General features: G+C 39.3%; 1 protein-coding gene and 1 non-coding gene across 2 annotated transcripts in view; one reads left to right on the top strand and one right to left on the bottom strand.

Moving 5' to 3' along the window:
• The first annotated feature begins 8,327 nt into the window (after window positions 1-8,327).
• Window positions 8,328-8,434, top strand: LOC115803339 (U6 spliceosomal RNA). Its single transcript, XR_004024019.1, has one exon. It is a non-coding gene; the product is annotated as a U6 spliceosomal RNA (small nuclear RNA).
• Window positions 8,435-14,216: 5,782 nt separating this feature from the next.
• SLC12A2 (solute carrier family 12 member 2) overlaps window positions 14,217-21,924 on the bottom strand; it is a 112,263-nt gene continuing 104,555 nt past the window's right edge. Inside the window, exon 27 of the mRNA XM_022588706.3 lies at window positions 14,217-20,745. Within this exon, the coding sequence (XP_022444414.1) occupies window positions 20,610-20,745 (136 nt within the window). The 3' untranslated portion in view covers window positions 14,217-20,609. The remainder of the gene's footprint in view (window positions 20,746-21,924) is intronic.

The raw sequence follows: 21,924 nt of genomic DNA, 5'->3' as shown, positions 1-21,924 counted from the left end.
CAGGAGAGGGAAGGGTTGGAAACCCACCCGCACACACACCCTGGCCCCGCCCCTGCTGTTCATAATCACTCACAGACTCTGAGCTGTTTAGGAACAGATTAGGTAACCTCAGTTTCTATAATCCCTCAAGACACGAAGCCACAGAAACCTCACCTCAGCTCCTCTGATTCTGGTTCAACTGTAATTATATATACTAATTAGTTTTGGGTTTTTTCCTTACCTTTTGACTCCCTTCACCCATTTCTCCCACCCCTCACCCCACCCTACACTAATAAATGATCTATTCTCTGTACCTATGAGCCTGTTTTTTTGTTTTGGTTTGGTATTATTTTTTTAGACTCTACATATTGCTATCCCGGGACAGTTATAAATTAGGCTCATAGAGTTTTTTAGATCACATTGTAATTTGTGTTGCAAATCCTGGTTATAGGTTGTTTTATGCTTGTTTGTTTTCCTTTACTCTACTGAAGCGATTGTCATTATACCCCCCAGAGAAGGGGTCCCCAGCCCCCGGGCTGCTGCCCAGTACCAGTCCATGGCCTGTTAGGAACCGGACTGTACAGCAGGAGGTGAGCATCCAGCAAGCAAGCAAAGCTTCATCTGCCGTTCTTCATCGCTCGTGTTACCCCCTGAACCCACACCCACCACCCACCGGTCCGTGGAAAAATTGTCTTCCACAAAACTGGTCCCTGGTGCCAAAAAGGTTGGGGACCACTGCCCTAAAGTCAGGAGTTTGGACACATCAATTTCCAGATGAAATTTACTTGATAGTGTGATGCTCTCTGAGGTTCTCAGCATTTTCTGAGAAGATCTTCTGCTAGACTCCCACCCTGAGTGGGCCATGAACTTTGTCTGCTGTCTGATGTGCCTCTTGAGGTCCTAGAACTGAAACTCATGTTGAGCAGATATGGAAAATGCCTTCTGGGCACTGTGGTTTCAACTTTTTTGGTTCCCACCTTCACTTAGATATTGGCCCAATAATTCCTTACTATTCAGTATTCTGCTGCTTTTAAAAAATACTTTTTAATATTTTATCGTGGAATTTTGCTTTTTTTTTTGCTGGGAAGGCAGGTCCAAATACCTAGCCCACCTTATTAGTTGAAATAGGGACCATTTTAGTTTGAATCAATAGTTGTCATAGTAAACATGAATTTTATAGTGTAACTTTCTTTACCTAGAAGATAGATATAAACGTTTCACTTGTTTTTACTAGCAGGAAAATAAATTATTAATGCAGTGTATTCAAGGCCACTCCCTTTCCTCCACTGGTTAAGAATTCCTTCTTTGCCAATTCAGTTCCAGGACCTTTAATTTGCAGAATTGAGACAATGAATGCGGAGGAAGAATGAAAAGGCTTTGGAACATGCTTGAGTGGTTTATATTGGAAAGGGCTTAGAGTTACTGGCAATAGAAAAAAAAAATTAGGAATGTGAGAAAGAAGGGATGAAAAGATAGTCTGTGGGACTGGTCTTGGAGTCAAGTTAAACATGTGGAGGAAGGGGGAATAGAGGCTTCCCAGGCAGCTAACCATCTTCTGAGGCAGTAAGAATAAGATATACAGAAAGATAACCTTAAGAGCTTTTACTGTGCTTTAAGAATGAAGGAGCTCTTGGGACTTTCCTGGTGGTCCAGTGGTTACCTTCCAGTGCAGGGGACTCAGGCTCAATCCCTGGTCAGGGAACTAAGATTCCACATGCGACAGTGCAACTAAGCCCACGTGCCGCAACTACAGACCCCACATGTTCTGTAGCCTGTGCACCACAACTATGGAGCCCTCATGCCACAACCAGAGAGAAGCCTGCATGCCGCAACTAAGACCCGATGTAGCCAAATGTAAATAAAGATATTAGAAAACTGTTTAAAAAAAAAAAGAATGAAGGAGCTCTTAATAACGTTTTGAGAGCTCTCAGAAGAGAATTAGATTGATTCTCTAATAATTTGTTAGATTTCAGAGTGATATTTCTTTGAATGACTCTCTCCATGGCATTTATGTTTACAGAACTGCCTAGCTTTATTCTGATTACATCATGTGCCTTACAAATGTTCATTTTTAACAACCAAATAATGTGGTATAAAATTTAAATGGCATGACTTATCTAATAATTCCAAAATTTATTGAACATTTAGAATGTTTCTTTTTTTTTTTTTTGCGGTACGCGGGCCTCTCACTGTTGTGGCCACTCCCGTTGCGGAGCACAGGCTCCGGACGCGCAGGCTCAGTGGCCATGGCTCACAGGCCCAGCTGCTCCGCGGCATGTGGGATCTTCCCGGATCGGGGCACGAACCCGTGTCCCCTGCATCGGCAGGCGGACTCTCAACCGCTGCGCCACCAGGGACTAATTGTTGTTAAAATATTGGAATGAATATTTTTTTTATTTAAAAATACTTCTAGCATGAATGTTCTTTTGTCAAATCTTAACATTTTTTTGACATATTGTTTTAGATCTTTTGTTTTTAAGAAAAAGAAAATTTAATTATATGGTAGAAGGCCCATTCCTGATAAAATACTCCCAGTTCCTTTCAAGAGGTAATCAGTAATGTGAATTTGGTATTATTCCTGGGTTGAATTTATACTTTTAAAAATAGATGTGTGTGGGCTTCCCTGGTGGAGCAGTGGTTGAGAGTCCGCCTGCCGATGCAGGGGACCCGGCTTCGTGTCCCGGTCCGGGAGGATCCCACATGCCGCGGAGCGGCTGGGCCCGTGAGCCATGGCCACTGAGCCTGCGCGTCCGGAGCCTGTGCTCCGCAACGGGAGAGGCCACGGCAGTGAGAGGCCCGCGTACCGCAAAAAAAAAAAAGATGTGTGTGTCAAAAAACAATATGCAATATTAGTTAGCATTTAAAATTTTTCATAAATTCATCCTATTGTATGTGAAACTTTTTTTGTTAATATCACATTTTTGAAATTTAATGTTGACACATGTAACTCTAATCCATTTATTTTAACTTATATTTATTATATTTTACCTATCATTTCAAGATGTTTATAATAGGAAGATTTTCAGGTAACCAAGTCTATAACACTACCAGCACTAGAAGTTCTCAACATCTTCAAATACAGTTTTTAATTTCTTTCCCATTATGCTTTCAGGAAAAAAAAACCCAGGAGCAAAGACTACAAGATAAACATTTTTATGTTCAGGGCCACCATTTCCATTGTAGAGTTGTGCTCACTAAAATCCTATTGGTAGACATTGATTAATATTGTCATATTGCTTCCCAGGGTAGCTGTAAAAATAAATCTGATTCACATTAGCTTATTTGATTATCATGTTCAGATATTTCCTATTTAGTAGTTGTAAATGGCACCTCAAATTTGCTTTAATTTGTATTTCTTTGAATTTGCACTGGAGAGACCATTTTTCCTGGATAAATATTTACATTTCCTTTCTTGTTATAAACGGGCATTTAAAAATTTTTGAGAGATCTTTATATTGGCTTAGACTTTTGTGATCTTTCAAGAAAATGGCCACTGCTACTTGAACTGAACATATTTCAATGGCCAAATAGACACTTAATCCACACTCAAGGCCTCAGCTAGAGCAGGCAAAAAACAACTTCTTCTGGATCTTCAAAAGTAGAAACAGAGAGGTGGACACTCCAGTAGAAAAAACTACCACAAAACCACCCTGCATTGTCACTACCGTTGAGGTAAACAGAGCCACAATTTCAGTAAAATGGATTGCAGATTCAATTCATTTTAACAAAATCCATTGAGAATCCATTTTGGGCAGGAACTGTCTGTCCTAAGGCAAGGGGGAAGTAGGAGCTTACACTCTTTGGTGTATGGCAGGAGAAAGAGGAGGATGACCTAAGGAAAATAAAGACAGATGCTTTTTTCTGGTTCCTTTCCCAGTCCCATAAGATAGAAGCGTGATAGAAAGGGAAAGGGAGGAGACCAACTAGGGGCTGGCTACCTCCCCTAGCACCAGTGAAGAAGGGAGTTCCCCAGTGGTGGTAACTGGTATCTGAGCTGTTCTGACCCACACCCAGCAGTAGCTCTGTCCTCCACAGAACTCTCAGATGACAGCAAGCTGGGAAAGCACTCCAGTTTGGGGGCCTTCCTGGAAGCTTTTCACCCATTTCGTTGAGTGTCATTGTGACATGGGATAGTGATGGTAAGGAGTATATATTGTATTTGCCATCCTGTGGACTGAGCGTGGGCTATTTTTCCTACTTCCCCTTTCTGCTTTGAACGCTGGACCTCTTCACTTAGTAGATTGTCCCTCTGAATGCCAGCTTGGCCTTCAACTTGGGTTTAACATTTTTATCTCTGCCTTCTCTGCCATCATCCTAAATGGTTCATAGATGAACATGTATCTACACATATTTCTAAATAATACAAAAAGCTTTCTTGTTTGTAATCTTCATATGCAATAATCTGTACTCATAAACAGGATTTTTAGTTCTCAAATAGAGATGGAGTCATTAGAAAATATTTTTAGTTGTAATAGGGGAGGACTCTAATGAATGAGGAATTTCCTAACCCCTTCCTACTACAAATTATTATAAAACAGATTACAGCCCTCCACCTCCATCACTACCACTCCTTTGGGTGAGCCACAAGTAGACTGCATGCCAGTTGTGAACCATGCCCTTAACAGGAGATTTGATGACCAAAACAATACTGTTGGCACTGCCTACTCACTTTCCATCACTATCCAACATGCACAGATGAATGCACAGATGAATAAGGATGAAAAGAAAATTCATTTATCTTTTAAGTGGAGCTATTTGATTTTGACTCAGTTTAGAGTAAGATGGAGAATTTTGAAATAATTCTTCCTTTTAAGTTGACACTATTAATGTATATGTTTGTCGGCACCCTACTGACGTGTGAAAACGTGGTTGAAACAGTTTTTAAGTAAAAAAATAATGACCTACAGTGGAGAGCAATTACAAAGAAATTTTTCAACACTCAAGCCAAGTAATGGACCTTCCTCACTGGCCCTAACTTGGTGTTTAGATACATGCCAAGTACAGCACACACTCTACTTAATTTCCTTTGCTTCAACTTTCATTATAATTATGTTTCTTTTACAAATGCAATGCCAAATTGGCCTCCTTAGATGTTGGCCTTGCAGTTTAAAGAGTTTGTATAGTTCCTAAGATAGTAAATTATCTGCCACAAATATTCCAAACCATTTGGGGGGGGTGAGATTTTATTTTCCATACTTTTTAGAATTATGACTTGAAAAAAAAGTTTCTGTGGTTGACAAGTAATCATTTTTCCTTAGGGTGGGCACTAGAATTTAATCATCTCCTGGTTCCAGATATGCCCCTTTACTAAGCTGAAATCTGGATTAGTCATTTAGCCTTTCAAGCCTCAGTTTCCTTACCTTTGAAATGCAGATGAAAGTATCCACTTTGCACACCTCCCAAGGTGAGCAGGGATCAAATAAGGTCATGTAAAAGCTTAAATATATTTCTAAATCCCAACCTTTGGGGAAGCCAGTTATGGTGAAGTCTAGAGAAAAATACTGGTTAGCGTTCTTTCAGTTCCAAGTACTAAAAGTACAATTTAAGCAGGATTAAGGTTAACAAAAATATATTGGTTCAATATGCAAAAATGAACTGAATTTCAAATACCGGTATACCTTGTCTTATCATGCTTCACCTTATTGCACTTTGCAGATACTGCACTTTTTACAAATTGAAGGTTTGTGGCAACACTGAGTTAAACAAGTCTATTGGTGCTATTTTTCCAACAGCATTTGCTCACTTTGTGTCTCTGTGTCATATTTCAGTAACTTGCAATATTTCAAACTCAGTATTATTATATCTGATAAGGGACTTGTATCTAAGATATATAAACACTCTTACAACTCAATAATAAAAAGGCAAATACTTCAATTTAAAAATGGGCAAAGGATCCAAGTAGACATTTCTCCTAGAAAGATATATAGTGGCCAATAAACACAAGGAAAGATGCTTGACATCATTATTCACCAGAGAAATGCAAATCAAAACCACAATGAGATATTACTTCACATACCCACTCGTATGGCTAGAATTTAAAAGTCAGATTATAATAAGTGTTGACAAAGAAATGAGAACACTCACTGCTGATAGAATGTAAAACAGTGTGGCCGCTTTGGAAAACAGTTTGGCAGTTCCTCAACAGTGTTATCATATAACCCAGCTGTTCCACTCCTAGGTATATATACTCAAAATAAATGAAAACATAAGTCTACCCCAAAACTTGCACATGAATGTTTATAGAAGCATAATTTATAATAAGCAAAAGCTGATAACGCAAATATCCATCAATTGATGAGTGGGTTAACAAAATGTGGTATATGTGTACAACAGAATATTATTTCACCATGGAAAGAAATTATACATGCCATAACATGAATTAACCTTGGAAACATTATGCTAAGTGAGAAGACACAAAATACCATATATTATATGATTCCATTTATATGAAATAATCATAATGGGCAATTCTACAGAGACAGAAAGGATTCATGGTTTCTTAGGACTGGGGAGAAGGGGTGTGATAACTAAAGGGGATGGGGTTCCTTTTTGAAGTGATGAAAATATTCTAAAATTGACTCTGGTGATGGTTGCACATATCTCTCAGTGTACTAAAATCCACTGAATTACATGCTTTAAACGGGTGAATTGTATGGAATCTGAATTATGCCTCAATACAGCTGTTTAAACAAAGATAGTGGCTCACATACTGAACAGTCTAGGGTCCAGACCCAGCCTCTCTCCTGTTCACAGCTCTTCCTCCCTCTGTTGGCCTTCTCACTTGGCAGCAGAGATGATGACCAGTGGCTCCCCGATGGTCTTTTACCACTATGTTGCCCAGTTCAGGCTGCCATAACAAAACACCATAGGCTGAGTGGCTTAAACAACAGAGATTTATTTCTCATGGTTCTGGAGGTTGGGAAGTCAAAGAGAAACGCTTCAGCAGGATTCAGTTCAGGTAAGGACTCTCTCCCTGGCTTACAGATGGTCACTTCCTCTCTGTGTCCTCCCATGGCCTTTCCTCAGTATGTGCATGTGTTGGGGGCTGGGGGGAATAACACATTTTGTTGTCTCTTCTTCTCACAAGGACCCTAATCCTATAGGATTTGATGTCCAGCTTTATGACCTCGTTTTTAAACTTAGTTACTTCCCTAAAGGCCCAATCTCCAAATACACTGGAAGTTAGGGCTCCATCATATGAATTTTGCGGGAGGCACAGGCATTCAGTCCATAAAAACCCCTTTTGCAAGACCAGGTGAAAGACACACTTTTCACCCAAAGGTGCTAGTGAAACCTACAGCTGCCTGCTATTGGCTCAGTTTGGATCATAAGCTTGTTTTTGTAACAATCACTTTGAGTAGCCAGGCCAGAGTCAGGTGTCTACCCCAAAAGCCAGGATGGGGTTAGCCCCTCTAAAACAAGACAGGAAAAGAAGGAAATTATAAGCACTCATCAAAGAAAAGAGGCAAACTGAGGCCAAATAAATGCTAATGCCTACCCTACAGTGCAAGGCTACAAGTCAGAGAGTCTGCATGCCAGGCTTGGGTGGGGCAGAGGCCGTCTGTGTGACCAAGGGCAAGTCTTAAACCTCTCTATGGCCTTAGCATCCCCTGACGAGAGCGTTGAAGATAAGGGGAGACAAGACGTGAAAGTCCTTAAGAATCAGAAAATCAGAACTCCCAGAACTGGAGGGTTAGGAGGAAACTTAGTGATGCTCTCACTTGACAAATGTTTAAAAATCTACTCTATAAAAGCAGATGTAAGACAGCCTGATATGAGAATCAAAATGGTTTTCACATCACTAGACTTAACGAAATCCATTTGCTAGTTGTAATAATTTTAAGCATGTCACTTCATCTCCCTTGGCCTCACTTTATTTTATGAATTAACTCATAATAATAATAATAATAATGGATGTATTAATTAACTAGTTGGGGAGAATCCCTTCACAATGTTTATCATCACTGTGTACATTTGAGATATCTTGCAATTTTAGTTGTCAATTATACATCAGTAAAACTGAAATAAAAAAACTCAAAAAAACTATTCTTGAGATGAAATCTGCAAACGCAACACACTTTACAAATGCAGAGGCAGAAGTGACACACTCACATATAACTCAGATGAGCCATACAGATATAAGGATATTGGAGTTGGAACATAAGGAAATTTCTCTGGAATGTGACATCTCTAAGGAGAAGAAATTGAGCAGGAAATGCTGCCTTCTTGTAAGTGGTCTCATTAGTGCAAAGCTCTGGACTTAGGTCACAGTTTGGACCCTCGCTACATCATTTTGAGACCTTGTGCCTCTGAGAATCTTCTTCCTTGTCTATAAAATGGGGATGGCAGTGTTCACTTTGGCAGCACATATACTGAGATTGGACGGATACAGAGAAGATTAGCATGGCCCCTGTGCAAGGATGTCAGGAAAACGCCATATTTTTTAAATGTATAAACAACAAGGATATATTGTACAGCACAGGGAATTATAGCCATTATCTTGTAATAACTTTTAATGGTGTATAACCTGTAAAAATACCAAATCACAATGCTGTACACCTGAAACTAAAATTGTAAATCAACTATACTTCAATTTAAAAAATGGGGATAATTCCTACTTAAGATATTCTAAGATTAAATAATGACGTAAAATGCCTGGCACCTAGTGGGTATTCAGTTAATCGAGGTCTCAACCTCCCCTTTCCCTCATCCGCGTGACAACAGCAGCCTTGGGGTTTCCTGCGGTAATTCTACCCCAAATGCTTTCCCAGGCAGGAGTTCAGTTACTCGAAACTGGATGTTACTGAATGTTACTGAGAAAACCTGGAAACTTTTTCTACTCTGAGAGAGACAAAAATGTGCTAAAAAGAAAACAAGAGTATCTCCTCTGCTCCGGAGGGCAAGACCCTGAACTTCTTCCATCCTCAAAAGAGAATGGAAGTATAAACATTCAAGTCACAGACTTCACAGTCCACAGAAGCCACACGGGGGAGCCCCTGTCAGGATAAACACGGATTCCGCGGCCCCAAGCGCTCCTCTGCGGGCTAGGCGCGCGCTGCTCAGTGAGGCGCAGTCTCCACGCGAGGGCGAAGAGAGCTCTGGCTTGTGGGGCGGGGCCTCCACGTGAGGGTAAGGCGCACGCTGCCCCGTGGGGCGGGGTCTCCACGTGAGGGCGGGGCGCGCGCTGCTCAGTGAGGTGCGGTCTCCACGTGAGGACAGGCGAGCGCTGCCTTGTGGGGCGAGGCCTCCACGTCAGGGTAAGGCGCACGCTGCCCCGTGGGGCGGGGTCTCCCCGGGAGCGCTTGGCGCGCGCTGCTCAGTGAGGTGGGTTCTCCACGTGAGGGCGAGGCGCGCGCTGCTCAGTGAGGTGCGGTCTCCACGTGAGGGCGAGGCGAGCGCTGCTCAGTGAGGTTTGGTTTCCACGTGAGGGCGAGGCGCGCGCTGCCTTGTGGGGCGGGGTTTCCACGTGAGGGCGAGGCCCACGCTGCCTCGTGGGGCCGGGTCTCCACGTGCGGGCGAGATCTGTCTTGCCTCTCCTCTAAACCGCAGAGAGCCGACGAGGTTCCCCCTAGCCAGTCTTCACTCCGCTCTGACTGGCATTTGATAAAACTGAAGTCAGAATAAGGAAGAAAGATGTTTTTAAAACTATAAAAGGTATTAAAGTTGAATTATTTTCAAGACCCTCCCCCTCCAATTAAATAAATGGTGAAATTTGAGAACTGTCAAAAAGAAGACCGAAGGGTACGATCTAAGTCATAATTACACTTGTACTAAGTGTAAGAAGAGGGCGCAGACAAGGAGAGAAGGGAACGAGGAGAGGAGGGCGGGCGGGCGGAATTAGCAAGGTTTCTTCAGTTGGTCTGCACCAGAGTTGGGCGTGACCCGGGTTAAGCAGGAAAATCCCCCGCTCCATTTAGGACCTCTAAATGGAGGAGTATGTCAACCTTCAGTCTTCTCAGAAAAAGGACCTCTCAAAAGACTGGAGGTTTAACAACAAATGAGGATTTGCTTCAATTTGTGTATTTTTTGACACAAAGTTTTCTCAAAACAGCGGGCACCTGTGGGTCCGAATTGTTCAGTAATCCTCAAAGAACGAAAGCCACTAAGAAAAGCGTTTAAAGGGCAGTTGAGGTAACAGCCGGTGCCTGGACTTGGCCAAGCGGGTGAGTAATTTCTTAAGTACTTTGACACCTAACTGAACACTGGCTCCTTTTCCTCTTCGACTTGAGCATTTTACCCCCAGCCCTATCGCCCTCTGTCAAGGGTGGGCTGGAGCCCCAGGGCTGCTCCTGACACGCTTTCCCCCAACTTGCTTCTCGCGCCGAGTTTGGGGGTCAAATCGCCTGGAATCGACCTTTTAAAAATGCCTTAAAGGAGGGCGCCCTCGCCCAGCTGCCCAGCCCCCCGTGTCCTTGGGTGTCATCTCGCGTTCTTCTCCTCCACTCCCTCCCCTTACACGATTCTACTCCTTTATATTTACTGAGGACCTATTATGTCCCAGTCACTGTGCTAAGTATTAGGGATACAGCCACCAATAACCACTTATTAAATGACCCCTTCTGCAAATAATGATAGCCTAGTGATTAGCACGAAGGAAACAAAATAAATTCTTGAATTGAAATAGTAGTTGTTGCAGGTTAGGTCTCAAGAATTCAAGCATACATCTTATGCATATCATTACTGTGTAGTTGTTACCACTAGAGCACTAAATCAAATCACCCATTTCAGAAAGCTCCAGTCCTAATAAGGCTCCTGTTCCTGTAATTTCATTCATCCATTCTCCTGTTATCATCAGCCTTCCTCTCTATATAATTAATTTTTTCACTAATTAATTAATTCCAAAATCCTATATTGAAAACTCCTAGCTGTTCACAACTGAGATAAGCCACTGGAGATACGAAAATGAGTATGTCAGTTAAATTAATAGGGAAATCAAATATATAACAATGCCAGTGGCCCAAGAAAAAAGATGAGAGGGCTGCAGAAGGAGTTTGGCAACGGGTGTCAGAGAAGTTGACTTTTGAGATGTGTCATAAAGAAAGAGCAGGATTTTGCCAGTTGGGAAGAGTCATGAGTAATATTTACGTAACATTTTCTCATTCATAAAGTATGTATAAGAGCATGGGTTTGGGAGGCAGTTGGTCCTCAGATACTTGGCAAGACAAGGCATTGATGGCAGATGCTTTTTCACAATGATAAAACAAATTCGTTCAGTTTTTAAATATTTCACCACTCCCACTTAGTTCCAAAAATGTACTGATACTACAGTATCGGTGAAGAAGTTGGAGTGGAGTGGAAAAGAGAAAGGATGTGAAAATCCAGGGGTATCCCTAATAATTTGAGTATGTGCCATATACTCCTAATAGTATTACTACTTCACCTATCAGTCAAGGTTAAATGGAAAACAAAATAAACTACATGGTCCATAGGGTTCATACGATAAAAAAACCAGTTCTTTTGTTCATCATTCATTTCATTTATTCAGACATTCAGCAACATTAAGTGCCCACTATGTTGTAAGCCCTGCTTAAAGTCACTGCTCCTAGGGTGCTCCCAGGATGGTGTAAAACACAGAACAAAGCAAGTAACTCCAGTGTCGGTGGTGAGGCTATGGCAGGGGCAAGTGCGTGAGCACAGAGGGGCACAGCACAGAGGAGGGACCCCTAATGCAGCCTGGTGGCACCAGAGAAAACTTCCCAGAGCAGTTGATTCTGAGCTTCCTCTTGAAGAGCAAGGTCAAGGACAGACGAGCCCGTGAAACTGAGATGTTCAGCTGCTTGGAAGCAAAAGCTCTGTGCAGATGGTTAATCTGGCTGGAGTAGAGAGTTAAAGACACAGGACAGTGGGAGCTGAAAATGAACCTAAAAAAGTTCATTTTCAGAATGACGTAATTAATTTGAGAGGCAAAGAGACAAATGAGAAACCTGTTGTAATAATGTGAACTATATGATCATTTTGGCTAATCCACAAAGTCCGGGTCTGAGTTAGAGGACTAGAAGAGAATAAAGATTTGGACTTAGTTTTAAGTGGCCTTCGCTTGGGTGTGCTGAAGAATTTAGCAAAGAAACAGTGCAAAGGATACAAGTCAGTGGATGTAGCTCTGAGGTGGCCCTCTAGTTCCTCAGGAATGCTCCCACCACGTTCAGGGGATATGGAGGGAGAGAGCCTTCGGGAGAGAGGAGCCCAAAAGCGTGGCCCACATCAGTACCCAAGGAAGGGTCCATCTCCTCCAGGTGCGGGAATCATTCCTCTGCCCTGACTTTATAATCCCGAACTCTTTCTTACCATCACGTTAGGATTAGAGCAGGCCTGACGTGGTCAGTCTCGCAGTGTTGGAAATCGGAACTGATGTCATAGCTAATCTACTGGTTGGAGAGAGGTACAAATTTGAGTTGCTTAGGAGGAAAACATCAATAAGATTGGGTGATGGATTATGCTGAGGGGTGAGCAAGAAGATGGCGTCACTTACGGTGCCCTGAGTGGTTGAGTATTTTCTTATTTCTAATTCAGAAGAGATGGGGGAGAAAGAGCTCACATCAACTGAACACTGTCCAGATGTCACCTGTTTACATATTTTAACTTATTTAAATTTCACAACCCCTCTCTGAAGTGAATAGTATTATCCTCATAGTAGAGTCGAGGAGCAAGGCTTAGAGGGGCTGTGATCACAGTAAATAGCAGAGTCAGGACGGGAACCCGGGTCAGTCTCTCTGGAAAGCCACGTCTACATTTCTATTTCCTCTCACAAGAGGACCTTCCAGTATGTTTATACTCAACTTCCCTGAAAAAATATGGTCTCCTGCAGTGAGCAGAAAATAATATTCCTTTCACTGTACTATACTGGTGACTTTCTTCTTCATCATTTTTTTAAGTTCAAGAGATAGCTCTTGTTTATCAGCTATTCCAGTACAACAAGTTCATCCAACAGAACATGTCAGCTCTCTGTGCAACCTGAGCTCATGTGCAGCTTTCTGCCAAGGAGCTAATGTTGTGCCGTGGTTTTAGAAATAGAAGAGTATCTTTGATATTTTGGAATACTTAAGCCTGTTGGAGATAGGAGCATGACTTTTCCTTTATCTACATCCTGCTATTTGCAAGATAGTGATACCTTTTGGAAACTAACGATTTTTTTTCATAGATTTGTATCTTAGAGTGTACTTTTCTGGGATTAAGAGGAAAAAAACTCATATTCCATGTGATTTAGGAAGGGGAGAATTAAATGTAGAGCATTGCTTCTCTATTTTTGTTTCTTTAGCCGTGACACCTGAGAAAATTAATGGAAGTGATAAATCCAAAAGTGTCTCTTCTAAGGATCAGAAACAAATCCAATTGAGAAAGGAGAAAAAAAATGTAAAAAAGAAAATGAATATATCAAGTGTATAAAGTTTGAGATTATCAAATCATGCTCGAATTGCTAGAAATTTCAATACATAGGAATAAACATTTAATGAAAGATTATTAAAACTGACACAGCAAGAAATAGAAAACCTAAGTAAACAGTAACTGGAACGAAATCAGCATAATTTAAGTATTGCTTCTAAAGAAGGCTCTTGTCCCAATTGTGTTGGTAAATTATTTCAGTGTTCAATAGCTAATTGTCGTGTTGGGTTCCAGACCCTGAAACTTATCTTTAACTCATGTTCTAAACAGCTCCTTTATCTTCCTCCCGCATGCACACCTTTCCCCGGACTTGCTCGGCTTCCTGTTTCAATTTCACCATCCACCTGTGGCCCAAGCCAGAAACCTCGATGTCATCTTCACCTCATCCCCTAGTCTCTCCTCCTAACCACACTACATTCTATTGCCTTTAAAAACTCTTTCCCAGTGTGTTTTCTGAATCTAAACTCTTTCAATTCTTCCTGCTACTCACTTGGTTCAATACCCTCCACTCCCCTGACATCTCTCTCTACAACTATTTTAATGACCTTCCATCTGATACCCATGCCACCAGTGCCCACTGGCTCCCTCTACTGTAGGCTGGCGGTAATGTATGTCTTCTCCAGAGAAGTTAATCCTGCACTACACTTTTAAAATCTTTTTGGGGCTTACCATTGCATGGGCATGGTTCAAGGGTAACAGGGTGAGCTGCTGAGAATTTAGTGCAACATAGTAGGAAAAATCAACCAAACTGCTTTCAATTTCTTTAGAAAAAGTACAGTACTGTGCCTATTTTGGTGAGGGAAGACTCTGCTATTACCATTCTAAATGCATTTCTAAATGGCTATTGCATTTCTAGATACTGTAGGAAAAGCAGAATCTTCTGTGATCTGGAGCCTACTAACTGAGCTTTTCTGAATTTTCCCATGAGGACCATTGTCAGGGAAAGGGGAAGGGAAAGGCTGGTTCTTGTTCTGGGGTTGGGGGAGGCTGACCCCCCAGTGTGGGCAGGGACTGGGGTGGGAGGGAGTTCTGGAGAGATGCTTCCCTAAGGAGAAAGGACAAGATGGGTGTGCAAATGGAGTTGCTGCAGACTAGGGAATCAGGAATCCACTGCCAAATAACCCTGTGAACAGAAACTTTGAGTCAGGGATGGCTGGGTTGGAAGACAGGGAAGGGAGTGGATTTGAAGCATTTGGCTGCAGAGCTTGGAAACCTAGTAAAGCTGTCAGTGGCTTGGGTTTGGCCTGCGAGCTGTTCACCTTTGAATCACCCTCTGGAACCTGGGCAAGCCAGCACTTGGAGAAGGAACCAGCCACTGGTGTAGACCAAAGAGCTGAGGCCCTTCCCTAATTTCCTGGGCTACATAAACCCCAGACTCCAGGGCAAACCCAAAGAAGAGGGCATGGCTTCTGAAAACTAATGAGGTTATTGTAGCCATCAACATACCACCTTTTTACTACAGTTGTTGTTGAACCACTGGGATTGAGTTGTTTTTTTCAGAAGCCATAGAGCACACCGTGCAGTGACAGCCTTACCTGAAGAATCAAGTCAAGCCAAGAGAGGCAAAGGAGAGAGAAGGAAAGGTAGAGACAGAACCTTAGAGTCTCTGCTTTTACACAAACTTGAGTCCCTGAACTGAGCTGTCTTCCTGGACTTCTTTTTCTGTTAGTGTGCTTTAGGTTCTATTCCTACCACTGAAGAAGATCTAACATAAAAGGAAAACACTGAGGAATGTGGAAGGGAGGTCATTATCTGAATTCACAGCTGAGGACATGGAAATAAGTGTACCCTGTGGAAGAAACTCAATAGATAAGGCATGAGTAAAGGACAAAGGCCACCGTAAAGAGAGGGTTATACTGGGAAGCTGCATTTGTGAAGGGGAGGACTTTCACTCAAAACAGAGATTGTTTGGCAGGAGCAATTAGATTTTAACAAACTCTCCAGGTGATTCTGATGCACTAAAGTTTGAGAACCACTCTTCTAGTGAGTGTTTCAATACATAATACATCTGTGCTTCCCTATCTTCAATTTTCTGAAAAACACCAACTGTGAAATTTACGTCAAGAATGCTAAGCTCACAGGTGCATGGATAGTAAACAAAGGATTATCTTTACTGATGGAACAGCCATAGAGAAAGACTACCTGAAAGAGTTAGGTCATACCTCTGAGATTAGTACCACGTAGCTAAGAGGAGATGCTGATTAAAATCAACAGATTTTAAAATTCAGGAAAAAAAACAAAAAAAAAGAAACAACAAAAAAACTAACTTCCATTCTTCACAATTCACTGTTTCCCAGAAGGAAGAATGAATGCAAGACTTTTAGCCATAAAAGCAGTCTTTCACAATCCATGAACTTCTCTTGGAGTGTAACTTTCCATCCTACTACCCCCACCCCAATTCCCAAATAGTTCTTGTCATCTTTTAAATGTCTTGACTAGTTAACACTTCTAGGAACCTCAAAGGAGTTTTCATGGCTTAAGCAAAAATGTTGTGTGCTTGAAATAAAAATAACCTGTGTTATATTGTTCATACAGATAAACTCTTAAAGCTCACTCCTTTTCAAACTGTGATGACCTCCTTTTAAAAATGGGTTACTTGGGACTTAATTTTAAAAGAGCAAATGCAATCATATCTTACAGTAGTAGTTGTTATATGTCTTCTGTGTACTATATGTAAATCAAAAACACACTGCCTCCTTACTTTTAAAAGTTTTTGCTCTGTTATTAGAGATATGAGCTGGATATGAAATTATCCTGTAAACTACTTCCCTTTTTCAGACTAAGTTAACACTTCCAGAATAAAATCTCCACAATTCTCTACCCCCAAAGCTTAATTAGCAGTATTCTAATGAAATTTCGACAAGTACGGAGTCTGGGAGGTCTGTTTTTGCATTCAGTATCCATGGATCACTGATCCTATTCTGTGGATTAAACAAGTAAATTTCATTTGTAGCTGTGGGCAGAGTATCTTGCTAATTGGCATTCATATCCCAGAAAAGTGGAACAAAGGATATGTGTTAACAAGACACCATCATTTTTGGGAATGAGTTCCTGATCTGTGAGGACAGCAGCCACAAGTAAGGCTGCAGGAGGAGACATATTCAGAAGTCTTCACATTTTCCTCTAAAACAGTAGTTTCAAACTCTTAAACCTTGTGTAACACAAAATTCAGTTGTAGCTTCAAGGGGAAAAAATGGGCTGAAGTTCTTAATGCTACCATTTAATAGCCTACCTGAAACTCCTGTGCCACACGTAAAACAGGTCTATAACCATTGCCTCCAGACTCTATAAGAAGACTGAGTTCTTCAGGTATTTTAATAGTCTACAAAAAAATCTATTTCTGAGTAACCCCCCAATACCTTTTATGTATCTACTGTCTGAACTAGCTAAAAAGTACTTTCTGATGAGTGCATCCTAGGACTTCTGCTGTCTTTACTCAGATAGTTAAACTACCATCTATTTCCTCTGATCCTACAGACATCCTGTTGATACATAAACAAAGACAGAAGTGTATCAAAGCATTTATCTTTTATTCCCAGTGAAAGAACAAAAAAACCCTGCTGGCTCAAATATGTAATTACATTCCTGTTTTGAAAAACCACTGGATGCTCTGATGGTAAATGCCACATTCATAGCTGCCTTTGAATTCTCATAAACACCCCATACACATAAAGAAGTGAGCAAACTGGCCCGAACAGCAGCTTATTGGAGAATAAGCAAAAAGCAAAGATCATACAATGGACACTTACATTTGTTTCAGATCTATTAGGTAGCCTGTGGCCAATCTATACTTGTAACTGTAACTTGCATTACCTGAGCACACACTTGCTGGGCAGATAAGTATGAGTAGTTTGGAGATGACCAATCTATTCCAGCCATTAAGTTATGGATCAGGCAGCAGTGAATGTATAATGGCGACATCCCTGAAGATGAAAGATCTGTGCTCTAGGCCAACATCCTTTGTTGACGTGACCTTGGGAATTTGCTACAATGCTCCAAGCTAAATAGTAGAAGAGAGAGAAATAGCTATCCTGAACATGTAACACACCTACTGTAATGTTCAAATGATAAAGTGAAAATGCTTTGTAAAACTGTAAATTAGCTTTGCCAAAAATCTTAGAAAGAAAAGGATCAGATTATATTCAGGGGCTATGAATCCATTTTAATCTTCTAGTTTCCTCATTCATAACCATGTGATTTAACCAAAAGACAAAGCAGAATTAGAAAAGTTAAATCATTTACAAAATATCAAAATGAGCTGCATCTGATATGGCTCAGTCTCACTGTCAATATAACTAGTGATTATTCCAAAGGCTTAAGGATAGTGAAAAATTTTAAACAACTTTTCCAAGGCGTGAATATTAAAGTAAAAGCCATTTAAAAAACTCTGACATCCATGAAGTAAATTGTATAAATGTGGTTAAATCACAAAGTTGACATAGATTTATAAAACATAAAATATAAGAGTAGACATTAAATTGTTTTAATGAATCCACTTCCTTTATTGCAGTAACCTCTGTACAAAGCAGCAACTGCAATACTCAACAGTAAAACATTAGAAAAGCATTTCTGTGACAGTTATAGTACAGTATTATCAAAATATTACATTTTCAAACTTAGTAGATAAACATCCACCAGAGCTCAAATCTTTAAATTATTTTTCCATAGTCTTTAAAAATATGTAATGTCAGAAAGCATAAAAAAAGAATGTAAAAGGAAACCTAAAATACAAATGAAATAATGTAACAAATAAATATTTGATTTAATTAACTGTTAATAATCACCTTAACACCACCATTCTCTAAATCCACTGAATCTTTACCTATAGAAATAATGACGTGTCATATGCCATTACATAATTATTTATTTCCAAGTTATCACCAATGATTAGAACTTAAAAAATTTTGGCATTAAAATAATGAAATTCAGCATAAATAAAATAGAGTAGAATAGCTTCAACACTAGCTAGCATCTCTAAGAATTAATTGCTGAAATTTATTAGAGCACTACAACAACCTTGAAAATTTTGACCTGGTATCTAGTGTTAAGTGAAAGTAATGCATTATTTTTTAAAGTGAAAAGCTTCTTAACATTATTTCACAGACAATATTACCCTCCCCCATTATGCATATTTAGATATATTTTATGTACTTTATACACATATGTATGATGCACGACATTTGGTTCCTGCAGTATAGATCACAATGATGTTTTCCTGAATGGGAAAAACTTAAAAAAAAAAAAAAAGTATGTGTACCTGTGCACATTTCAAGATAGCAGCACTCAGTTATGCCCTATTAACCATTTTAAAAGCTCAAACATATTGTTTACTGAATAATATGACATTTCTACTGTCTTTCTCTCCAAACACTACAAAACCTCCAATAAATGGTACAATGCTATGAGTTATAACATTGGAGAAAACTGTTAGAAAAACAATTACCTCATTCTCTTAACATTCTGAATTTAAAATTATTATCAGATCTCCTTTATGGTGTTAACTTAGTTCATACTCATGCAGCAAAAATATTGCACTACTGAACAACAGTAGTAATTTTATAGATTTCTATCAAGATTCATGAAAACCCACATAAACTCTGCACCAGTGAAACTTATACCAATGAACACACTGAACAGTACTTTAGATGAAATGTTCTCCATTTTCTAACTGAATGATAACTGTGAAGTTATATGCCCTTCAAATGATCACCTTTCTTCTCCATGAAACCTGTCTTTCAATCTGTGAACTCATGTTTACTGAAACAAAAAAATTTAATCTGATGAATCTTGATCACTTTAAAATGCAAAAAACCAGCAACATGTCATTATAAATACACATATGCATCTGTGTATGCATATACATATACACACACACATACAGATATGTAGACATATTATCCCTTGAAATGTTTCTAGGAAATCCTTCCTTGAATAAAAAATGAAAAACTTCACATTAATAATTGCATATAAAGCTTTTAGTAACAGTACATAATGCACTGTCAAAACGGTACTAGTAGACTATGACGTCAAAACAGACATTTCAAAAGCACAAACTGGCAGTTTTTCTTAACACAAAAGTTTTAAAGTATTAAGAATGGATTAAATTTAAATGTTCAGAATAATCTGTTCAAACCTGAGTATATTAATTAAGACTATGAGCTTGACAATTGAATGAATTGAGCCTAAAAACATTTCGCTAAGAAACCAGTGGTCCATTTAACCATTCAATGAAACACTAAATATTTTAATTATTTATAAAAAGGATGATATAGTGATATTCCATGTGTTTATTGAAATATTCTATTAAACAACAATGCTTTGTCTAATTTTCCTCCAGAAAAGTCTTCTAGCATTTCGTAAAAGTTCCTCAGATTTGAGGAAAACCCTAAATTAGGACAGATCTTTCTTTTAATAAATACAAACGATCTTAAAGATTTTTGTCTAAAGAATGACAATATGTGATTTTTCAGCATGGTATATAGAAGTACTGGATAAATCTTCAACCTTCCCTAAGGTTTCAAGAAATAGTAATCAAATAAGATATAAATAACAGCCAATTACAGGTTTAAAAAAAAGAAGTCTATTTGGCCTTTTTTCCCCTAGATCTACATTGATACATATTCATGAAAACCTAAACTTGGGGTCACTTTTTGGTTCCCATTTTTTTTCTTGCATTTTCATTAACTCGCCCTAATTCTCACCTTTAATATCTGACAGACACCTTTACAAAAGTAATAGAAAACATACAGTACTCAACACTAATTGGTCAGTGGAAAAAGAAAAGCAGTGTCCATTTTATTTTAAGGTGAAAGAGACTAGAAATAAAAATAGCTGAAGGCAAAGTTTGACATTCTACAAATTTATAAAAGAGGATATAGTGATGAAATTTGGTTAATTTCAGAAGGCACCTCAAGGCTAAAGGCTTTTTGTACTCCTTTCATCAATCAAAAAACAACATACTTTTATTGCTATTCAAGTAGCAAAGGAAAAATTTACTCTCACAAGCTTCAGTCCAACAACAAGGAATCATCATTCACTAAGATAGAGATAAGGAATTGACTAAAACTGAAGTCTCCATACACATAGCAATGGAGCAACTTCTCTGTGTGCTTTCAAATTAATGAAACAGTGAAAATAGGTCAGTTTGCCATTGTGATGTTAATGTGTCATTGAAGATTTCAGTGATAGCAGTTACTTCACTAGGCACTGAAGTACCGTCTGGAGGGCTGTCCACTGTGCAGACAGAACATTTAAGAATAGAAGGTAAGGACACTCTGATGATTCCCACGGACTAGGAGAATTGGTGGTAGGTCCTTGGATAGAGCTTCTAACCATGCCATGTAGAGAGCACTAGACACAGCACCTTTTCGTGCAACTGGGAGACTCCTGGTATCAAAAAAAGAAAGGAAATTAGACAATGCATTTAAGTTGTGAAGAATAAAATGTAGTAAGAATTACAAACTAAGTCACAGTAATAGTAACTAAAAACTACTATAGTTACAGAATATTTTTGAGTGAAGGGAAATTCTGCATATTGTGTAGTAACTACTCACATATAATTATTCCCATTTTTTTCAAGTTTGAACAAAATATTTCTCAAAAATAAGAATAGCAAATAAATATTTCTATAAACCCTAACACATTCGGTATCTAATATTAAACCTCAAATTTCCCCTTAGAATTCTTTTAGATAGAAATTCTTCTATCTGAATTTTGATAGTGGTATCTATACATGGACAAATGAAATTCAAACATAATTCTACATATTAATGTTCAATTTCCTTTATCTCTCTCTGGACTCTCATTTCCGTTTGCAGATAGTGATAGTATGTCCAGTTGCTCCACAGAGTGTCTCTCTCCAGATTCCTATGTTTTAGTGACTTCCATTACAGATACTTAATTACCATCAGCAAAATCTGAAATTTTCTGGTGTATTAAATATTTGTTGTTAATCAAACTAACAATCCTTTGGTATTACTTTATTTCATCATTTGGCATGTTTCAGAGATCTGAGCCTTCTCTACCTATATAAGGGCCCAGGCTCCAGGACTGAGAAAATTTGGGTTCAAGAAAGATCTAGCTAACCTCGTTTTGTGGAGGAAAAGCCAGAGTAAGCATAAGCATCGATATTCAATGTGAAGACAATGCGTTTAGATGTAAATTTTGTGTGTGGGAACTTGGTGGGAATTGAGATAGGAACTACTTTTTAAATTTAATCCTCCACGTAACTTGATGGAGTTATTTCTATGAAGCAGCTGCCTGGGATCGACGTTTTAACTTGCAGCCCTCATACCCCACAAATGTTGATGGCTATGCAGTGGTGTTTCCAAAGCTAAGGGATTTTTTAAAAGTGGGAAAAGGATAAAGGAAAAATCGCAGAATAAACTATTATGATAAAGAAGTACTTAGATTCATGCAAGCTTAAGGTTAATATTTTTGTTTTTCTTTCCTCCTATCTTAAATGATTTCTTCATATGCTTAAAGCAAAGTGTATTTAATAAGTATTTTTCCTCATAACCACAAAGTCATTATGGATGTTATATAGATATATACTTGGTAATAGAA

Source organism: Delphinapterus leucas, chromosome 3 (assembly GCF_059928025.1).
Source record: "Delphinapterus leucas isolate spDelLeu-1000000601 "Yukka" chromosome 3, BTC_Dleu_Yukka2, whole genome shotgun sequence".
Taxonomy (NCBI): domain Eukaryota; kingdom Metazoa; phylum Chordata; class Mammalia; order Artiodactyla; family Monodontidae; genus Delphinapterus; species Delphinapterus leucas.
This window is presented reverse-complemented; position numbering and strand designations above follow the sequence as displayed.